General features: G+C 33.0%; 1 protein-coding gene across 1 annotated transcript; it reads left to right on the top strand.

Moving 5' to 3' along the window:
- The first annotated feature begins 5355 nt into the window (after positions 1-5355).
- On the top strand, positions 5356-6428 carry LOC116032888. Its single transcript, XM_031275628.1, has one exon. It carries the CDS (start codon positions 5474-5476, stop codon positions 6149-6151), a length of 678 nt encoding a protein of 225 aa, XP_031131488.1. The 5' UTR covers positions 5356-5473; the 3' UTR covers positions 6152-6428.
- The last annotated feature ends 3730 nt before the right edge of the window (positions 6429-10158 follow it).

The raw sequence follows: 10158 nt of genomic DNA, 5'->3' as shown, positions 1-10158 counted from the left end.
CCAAATTGGTAATTTTGCTATAGCAAAATTACCAATTTAGTCCCCATTTTAACGGATGTTTAACGGCAAAATAAACGGAGGACCAAATTGGTTAAAATTTTCAAAGTCGAGGGACTTAATTGGGCACGAAAAATTGTCGAGGACTAAATTGGTAATTTCGCAATAGTCGAGGGACCATTTCGGTAATAAGCTCCCAAAATTATTTAAAAGTGGGTTAATATGGCTACAAACTTTGAGAGGTTACAATGACCTTGGTAAAATAAAGTCTCTGAAATTAATTGTAGTTTGAAATATTTTGTACAACTAATGTTTGATAGTGTAAATGTTTGAGTGAAATTATTNTTTTTTTTTTTTTTTTTTTTTTTCCCCCCCCCCCCCCCCCCCCCTTGATTGATGTAAAAAATTTAATTATATTTTTAGAAAATGAATACCATGTTTGCCAAACAACCATAATGGTCTGAATCAACTAAGTCCGAATACAAGTAAACATAAAATAGTAAAGAGAAATAAATTGTAATAATATTTGGCGGATTAATGCTTAGAGTACAGTATTACAAAGATATTGTGTAATGTATTTCTTAATATGACTGTCTAAGCCAAGACAATGCTACTTTATACAAGGAAAATATTTCAAAAACTCTTAAAAACCTGGTGTATCGAGAGTGTGACTTGGTTTAGTCTCTCAGCCCACCAATTTTGCATGGTGATAGCCATCCAGTGATCGTCTGCACTACTACTGTGAGGCTTGTTGGGTTCCCAAGGATCGTCGCAGTTCTGATTTTGTATGTTCTTTAGCAGGCCACAAGCCACTAGACTAGCATGTGGCGAGTTTAACTCGAGGAAATGCTAATATGTTAAAAAGGGAATTGGAATTTATCAGATTTGTGTTCAGCCTAAAAACTTCGGTTGTTATGACATGGCTCCACTCCATCTTGTAACGTGGACTCAGTTTCATGTTTACAATTTTAGAACTCTATATTCACAATTACAGAATTTTATATTCACTATCAAATTTTATATTCACAATTTCATAACTCTATATTCAACCGTATATCACAATTTTTGAATCTATATAACAAAATTGTGAATATAAAGTTCAAAAATTGTGAATATTGGGTAATATAATTTTATATACTGAGATCTAAAATTGTGAATATAGAGTTCTAAATTATAAACATAGCTTTCTAAAATTGTGAAACAAGAACCCGGATCCATATCATAATTTGCCTAAAAACTCCTAATAAAGTTTGAGGGGCAAATTATTACATGGACCAAAAATAAAAAGTACATTATTTTTGTACTGAAGGTACATTATTTTTGTACTGTAGGTATATTATTTGATAGTATATATCAAATAATGTACCTTCAATACAAAAATAATGTACCCTAAAATAATGTACCTACAGTACAAAAATAATGTATTTTTTATTTTTGGTCCACACAACTGTGTGAACCATGGTCCATGCAATAATGATTGAGTTTGAGGATGATAGGCCTTGACTTAAATTAGTCTCTCGGCCTAACACATTTTTAGGAATTTATTGGGCTTTTCCTTTAATTTGTATCATTATGGTCAAGACAATCATATTAAGAAATCCATTATACAATATCTACGTGATACTCTAAGCATTATTAATCCACAAAATATTACGTAGTACTACAATTTATTTTACTTTTCTATTTAACTCTGACTTATATTTAGACTTAGGGTGTGCTTGAAAAACAAGAAAATGATTTCTGAAAAATGAATCATTTTCTGGAAAATAGTTTCATTTTTCATGTTTGGATGTATTCTGGAAATCTGTCTTTGTGTGTTAGGTTCATTCTCTGGAAAATGAATAGAATTGTATAATTATATATTTTTATTATTTTATTTAAAATATATAAAATAATAATATTTAATTTATAAAAGCAAAAAAAAAAAAAGTTCAGTGGACTGGTTTCTACAGGAATGGGAGAGGCTTGTTCCATTTTGGCCGAATCTCACTGAAGTCGTTTCCGGAAAATGACTTCCGAAAACAAAATTCGGAAGTCATTTTCCAGAAAAATGGGCTCATTTTCCTTGGTCAACAGAAAAATATTGACCGCATTTTCCAGACTACCAAACGCATCCTTAGTTAATTCTGACACCCCGAATCAATTAATTCCATTAAGATTGTGTTTTAGGAAACCTGGAAGGGTTTGTTGACACTCATTAACAAGTATTGTCTTGATGCCTTTATGTGATTGGAGCAAATTGTTTATATGTACTAATCTGTTGATAATAAAGAAGGTTAGAAGGATATATTTTGTAATTCAAATACTTAAAGCTAAGTTCTAAACATTTTAGAGAAACAGAGAGTTTTCAAGTATTGTTTAATACGATGATTGATAAAGCTTTGTGTCTTTGTCACACAAAATAATGATAGAACAAAAATAATACTTGGAAGAAATATGAGACATTATATTGAATTGTCGAGTGAAATATTTCAATCTTTAAATTTAAAAAAGTACATTTTATTACAAAAATGTGTATATTGAAATTTATAAAACAGATCTCAAATGTGTAATATTTTTTTTAGTGAAAATGTAATATTTTTTTATTAGTCAACAAATATTTTATTTTTACTAGTGTTATTAGTGAACCATAACATTTTTAATATAAATATACTACTTGTTAATTTATTAAAAAAATTACATTTCCACTAAAATATTACTCTGTACATATTTTAGATTTGGACCATGCTTTAAAATATTACTCTGTACATATTTTAGATTTGGACCATGCTTAGTGCCCCTCCATTTACCACTCACAAACTTTGGACCATGCTTAGTGCCCCTCCATTTACCACTCACAAACTTGTCACTCTCTGATATGGCAAGTTTTAATTGATTAAGAAATGAAGTAAAAAGGGGAAAAAAAATAAAATATTACTCTGTACATATTTTAGATTTGGACCATGCTTAGTGCCCCTCCATTTACCACTCACAAACTTGTCACTCTCTGATATGGCAAGTTTTAATTGATTAAGAAATGAAGTAAAAAGGGGAAAAAAAATAAAATATTACTCTGTACATATTTTAGATTTGGACCATGCTTAGTGCCCCTCCATTTACCACTCACAAACTTGTCACTCTCTGATATGGCAAGTTTTAATTGATTAAGAAATGAAGTAAAAAGGGGAAAAAAAATAAAATATTACTCTGTACATATTTTAGATTTGGACCATGCTTAGTGCCCCTCCATTTACCACTCACAAACTTGTCACTCTCTGATATGGCAAGTTTTAATTGATTAAGAAATGAAGTAAAAAGGGGAAAAAAAATAAAATATTACTCTGTACATATTTTAGATTTGGACCATGCTTAGTGCCCCTCCATTTACCACTCACAAACTTGTCACTCTCTGATATGGCAAGTTTTAATTGATTAAGAAATGAAGTAAAAAGGGGAAAAAAAATAAAATATTACTCTGTACATATTTTAGATTTGGACCATGCTTAGTGCCCCTCCATTTACCACTCACAAACTTGTCACTCTCTGATATGGCAAGTTTTAATTGATTAAGAAATGAAGTAAAAAGGGAAAAAAAAAAAAAGGAAAAGCAAACCAATTAAAATTTGTGACATTAGGAAATGACAAGTTGGTGAGTGATAAACATAAGGGTATTAAGCATTTTCCTTTAGATTTGTTTTAGTTAAAAGCGGTTTCATGGCAATAGCAACAAATATTTTATTAGATGGTAGAGCACAGCATGCATGCACTAGTTGGATTTATTTCATTTTCACAGTTAGCAAAAAAGAAATAAAAATGCGTATAGTAGTGCAGCCGCTGCTCTATAAAGTTAATTGGAAAACCCTTCCAGGTTTCCAGTACGTGGTCTGCCACTCATAATTTTGTCTCTTTTTCCAGTGGGTAACATTCCACATTTGCACTTCATTTAACGTATCAAATCTCCTTTTCAATCAAACCAATAAAATCTTCATTTCCTACATAATCGCCCCATCTCTAGTCTCAGTGGAGACGACTGTTGACTCGTTGTGCTTACTAGCCATTCAATTTGCACGTTAATTAGCTTCACCATTTTACATATCTGAACACCTATCTAATATCAACTAAGTAGTCTTGAATGTCATGACTAGATCGCAGTTTGGCTTATGTGGAGAATCTTTTTCATAAAATCTTGAACACTAATGCAAATTAAATTGTGCATGCCTAACAAAAAAGAATGAATGAAAAAAAAAAAAAAAGTGAAAGCTCAGTCTTCAAAACTGTAATGATAAGTGGAGGGTAATCATCATCATCATCATCATCATCCTAAAGGGAAAACAGAGGAAGTTGGGATGTGCATCTATCTCTTCACTTTAGCAAAATATAGGGGCAAAAGATGAGCATGGAGTTGGCCCAGTTTTTTGATAAAGAAAAAGTGAAAGCTAGCTAGCTAAACTAAGGCGTCTTTGCATGCTTTTTATTATTTTATAATAATCAACATAACAACATAGTTCGTGAGGATGATGAGTTCTGAATTCATGGACATAGTGTCCCTTTTCGCCTTCCACCATTATATTATAAGAATATGATACATATATACACATGATTGCCAATAACATATTAATAATGATTAAGCTAAGTTATTCTATTAAATTATTATTACATCATATTTATTTGTTGGGTGGTTTATGGGTTGGATATGAGCATATTTTGTTTGATGACTGTGCACTTAATAAATCTGGATACATGTGTAATAACTTGTAAGTTTCACAGAAGAGGTAAATGACTGTATGGGCATTTCGGTTAGGGTGTGTACGGAATAAACCCACACATAAGAGATAAATGATTCTGTGGGCATTTCAGTCATTCAATCATTATTTGAAGATATATAAGAAGTAAATCCACACATGAGAATTAAAGGACTATATGAGTGTTTTAGTCACTATTTGAGAGTCTGCATTGAGTAAACCCTGAAGTGATGATCTTTTGATACCAGAATTATATTTCATGTACTTGACCACCCATTCAGTCAAGCATGGGTGCATTGATTGTGTGGGCATTTCAATTAAGGTGTGCACCGAGTAAACCTTCACATGAGAGGTAAATGATTGTGTGGGTGTTTCAGTCATTCAATCACTATTTGAAGATGGGCACTGAGTAAATCCGCACATGAGAATTAAATGACTATATGAGTGTTTGAGCCATTATATATTTGAGAGTGTACATTGAGTGAAGGCTGAAGTGATGATGTTCTGATTTTGTAACTCCTATAACAGGTGGTCCTATGAAGACAAAATTTTTGACCATTAATCTACTTGTAATATTACTAAGCATCAAAGATATATATAAGTTCCCATTTCTTTATCTTTAGGGTCTAAAGAAAAATTCCACCGACGAAGACCAAAAACTCGTTTGCGCAACTTTCCCTCCTTTTTATAAACTACCCTCCAAAACAACGAAGCAGAAGAAGAAGAAGAAGAAGCTATCATCTGATCTGATCTAGATGGGGAATTGTTTGTTCGGAGGGGTGGGAGATGCCGAAAACGAGGATGTCGTTAAGGTAATAACCTCCACCAACGGCGTCATGGAGTTTTACGCGCCGATAACCGTGGAATCCATCGCCGACGAGTTTCCGGGCCACGGAATCTTCAGGAGCCACGACCTGTTCTGGAACCCTCTGCCCCACCACGAAGTTCTCCTCGCCGGAAATTCCTATTATCTCCTCCCGCTCGACAAGAGCAGAAGAAGCAGGGCCGGCGCCGGCGCCGGCGAGACGGTGGCGACGTTCGAGATCGGGCACGTGAGATCGAACAGCGTGCCGCAGATTCCGCCGCCTCTGGTGGCATCGTACAGAATGTCGTTCGATAGCCGGGGAATTTTGCTGAAGAGATCTTACACCGGCGCCGGCGCGTCGTTTTCACGGCACGGGTTCGGGTACGGGTATGGGAGCAGTGGGTTTTGGAAGGTGAAGTTAGTGATTAGCCCGAAACAGTTAGTGGAGATTCTGTCTCAGGAGACGGCGACGGAGGAGTTGATCGAGAGCATAAGGACCGTCGCGAAATGCGGGAAGGGCGGCGGTGCCGGAGTTTCGTCGGTGGCGTTTTCCGACCAGTGGAGTCTGTCCAGCAGTCGAAATGCTTCGTCCAAGAAAGACGGGCTTCTGTCGTTAGAATTGTCGTGATCATCAAGTGACTACTTTACGGCCGGATATATATAGTATAATATACGACATTGAAGTATGTTGTTGATTGGTAATTGTACGTTGTTGTTGTTGTTATAAACTTCATGAAATCAGTGTAGTAATCAGATCATGATTCATGTGTTTTTAGCATATATTCCAAGTTTTGCAGAGTAAAGTTTTAATGATTAATGATTTCGGAACATGAATACTTGTTGAGGTGACGGATTCTTATGAGTATTCTGAATAAATAAAGCTGCTCGATCAGGACATTTGTCTAGTTGATGATTACAAATTTCATTTAATATTTGCTTTTGCTTTTGAACATATATAGGGTTGAGGTTTGATTTCTGCCACAATACTGAGGGTTTGGATTCATTGTGGTGTTGAGTCTTAAAATTAAATTGACTCAATTTATCTCTTTATTGGCTTTGCGTGGACTCATGGTGTCCAAGATATAATTCCACGAAATGGGTTGAGTTCCTTGTGCCAAAAGTGTACAATTTGGTGTGCTCGGTTTACCTTCCCATGGGCCTGAGGGCGAAGCGGGAAACCAGGGTATTTCTAAGTAATAGTGTTCAAGACTTGTTTAGTCGATGAGAAGTTTCACTTAAGATTTGCTTACAACAATAGGTGAGGTTCAATTTTTGCCATAAACATTGAGAATTTTTTTATTTGTGTTGGATTCCTTGTGCACATAAGTTTACAATTTGGTGTTGAATTTCGAAACTAGATTAACATAATTTATAGGTTTAGGGCGAGTTCATGAGGTGCAACATATAATTTAGTGAAGCCAGAAACCTGAGTTATGAAAACAAAAGGTAATAGTCACAATAAAAATACATTACTCTAACAAGTATTTACACATATTTACTTAAAATTTTATGAGTTTTGGTTATTGTTGCATAATGCCCCTTAGCTTGTACAACTCTTTCGTTTCTTTCTTGTACCTAATATATCATCATGTTTTGGTAATTGTCATCGAGTCAGTAACTAGTTGATATGAAATTTGTTGGTGTGTGAATGCATGTATGTACAGTACTTTAATTTGTTTAAGACTGACAAGGGTGAAATAATGGTAAGTGATTTGGTATGTATATACAGTGTATTGGTTGATGCTCTTCTTAGATAAAAGAATTATTGTGGCATTTAATATTTGTGCGGTTTATGAGTTAGGGTGTTGCAGATGAATACTCTGATTTTGATATAAGTAATATAACTTATATAAAAAAATAACATAAGTTTTACATGAAAATTTGAAAAGACAAAAATATTAAGGCTGCGTTCTACTGTATGTTAAATTGTTAATTATAAATATATAAACTTAAATCTATAAATACATATTTTGTTACTTATAAACTTTTAGTATTGCGCTTATTCTAACTTCTAAACTTGTTGACTTGTTGTATTGGTTTAGTACTCTTACTCCCTCTACGTACTGCCCTTTGTGTGACAATGCAGAAGAAACAGTTTATCATCTTTTTTCAGAATGCAGTAAGGTGACGCAGGTGTGGTCTACGACAGAGTAGCTTTATTTGTGTAAAATATTCAATTTTATATACTCTAATTTCATTTCGATATAACTACAGTTTCATTCGACATTATACACTCAAATATATGTGAAATTATTATTCCGTTTCATTTTATATAAAATATAGTTTAATTACAATACAACTATAGTATCATTTCAATATATATAACTACAGTTTCATTGAATAATATATACTCAAATATGTGAAATTATTATTCAGTTTCATTTTATATACATTGTAGTTTCATTTCGATATAACTCCAATTTCATTAAATATTATACACTCAAATATGTGAAACTATTATTCAGTTTAATTTTATACACACTATAGTTTCATTACAACACAACTACAATATCATTTCGATATAACTACAGTTTCATTGGACAATAGGCACTCAAATATGTGAAACTATTATTCAGTTTCATTTTATATACATTGCAGTTTCATTTCAACACAATTACAATTTCATTTTAATTCAACTACAGTTTCATTTGATAAATATAAAAACAAATGTAAGGCAGCTTCATTTGAGATAAACTGTAGTTTCATTTACGGGACTCCGTTAAAATGTGACTGCAAACATTTCTTTACTTAAAAAAACATCGTTGTTTTTAAACAATGGTCCACTATATAACGACTGAAGTTGGAGCTACCAAATTGCACGGTGCGGTCCATGCAAAATCACTTGCAATTTGGGTTGAAAACCTATTAACAACCCAAATTAAATTGGGCCTTCACAGCCTGTAATAAAAGGGCCAAAAAGTCTGCCAAGTTTCAACTAATTTTGGCCCATATACTCCACTGTTGATGCCTTATTAACTTAATAATAGATAAATTATAACCCAATGTGGTAGTTCAAGTGGCAAGTAAGTTTTTTTTTTTTGTGTAGAAGAATTTCGGGAGAATCCGGGTTCGATTCCCAAGGAAGTGACGATTCCCCCGGGCTTCCCGGAGCATATTAACCGTTCTCTTATATCAACTACTAAGCCGATAAAATGTATTTCGATTTTACACTATTTTTAGGTGGCAAGAAAATCCAACAATTACTATTTAAGTATGTGTATGCAGTAAATCTCTTTCTTGTATAATAACCTATAAATCACACCATGCCATGAGAAATAAATTACACTAGAAAGACATTGTGTAAAAAGTATTGATAAGAATCAAACTGGTTACTTTTAACTTTTAAGTACGAGAATCATTTTTAATTCACTTTTCCCATGTTAGTTTTACATTTTTCAACACTAACATTTACTAACCATTGTAATTCACTTTTTTCACACATGGATGTTTAGGGTTTAGGGTTTAGGGTTAAAATATTAGTTAAAAACATATAGTATTCTACTAAAAAACATTAATGTTTAGGGTTAAAAACATATAGTATTCTACTAAAAATATTAGTTAAAATTATGTCATACAGACCTCATAAAAAGCTAATTTGTTTTTACATTCAAACAGCTAATTTACTTTTAAAAAGTTGTCTAGAAAGCATCAAATTTATTACTACAGCTTTTTGAAATGGTCAAACAAGTAGTGAACAATTTTCTAAAGTTTTTTCCCCAAACATTAATGTCTAAGCTTTGTAAACAACTTGTAATATAATAGCGATGTTATGTGGGTTGAGTCCAGCTTAATTACCAAATTTACATTTTTAGATGATTGGCCTAATTCACTCCACATAATTTTAAATCTATAAATTATATTTACTTCTCAAGATATAATTTTAATGTTATTACATATTTACGTCTACATTGAATCTAAAAGCTTATAAGAACAAAAATCATCTTTAAATTGAAAATCTACACTCTATTTTTGTCAATATCAGTGCGTTACGCTCTTTCTATTTTTCCCATCTTTTGCAATGTATGAATTGTATTTAATTTGATGATTTTTGTGTATAACTTCTTAGAGATGTATGAATAGTTATTTTAGGGGCATAGACTATGGGAGTTTGATCTTTCTGGATGCCGATTCATTGATCGATTAATTGCATAATGGAGTGAAATTGCGTAATCAGTGGCATTTGATGTTTGTGCAATAATCATGATGAGATTCCCTTGTTGATGTTTGATGGCCACATTCATTAGCATGTTTAGGAAGAGATTCAATTCAATGAGAATTGGATTGGAAATCTAAGCCACACTTACACAAACTCTATCAATCTCGTCTATGACAATGGAGGACTAAGAAGGATCTGTTACTTAGTGTGCCTATAGGCCTCGAAGTGGTTCACCATGAAAATGAAGCAACTTGTAGGCCTAATCACAACTAGTTTGATTCCCTGTGAGTGACAATTAGGTTGAGATTCATTTGTGCATTCCCATCATGACTCAAGTTTAGACTCTTACCCTCCTAACTGTTAAGATCAATTCATATAGAAGACTAATAACTTTCTTGTCGAGGACCCCTACTTTTATCTTGATTGTATCAATTTTTGCGTTTCACTCTCTTTTGGACATTAATAGATTGTTAGTGTAT

This window comes from Ipomoea triloba, chromosome 10 (assembly GCF_003576645.1).
Source record: "Ipomoea triloba cultivar NCNSP0323 chromosome 10, ASM357664v1".
In the NCBI taxonomy this organism is placed as follows: domain Eukaryota; kingdom Viridiplantae; phylum Streptophyta; class Magnoliopsida; order Solanales; family Convolvulaceae; genus Ipomoea; species Ipomoea triloba.
Note: the sequence above shows the minus strand (reverse complement) of the source record. Positions and strands in the feature narration are given on the sequence as shown.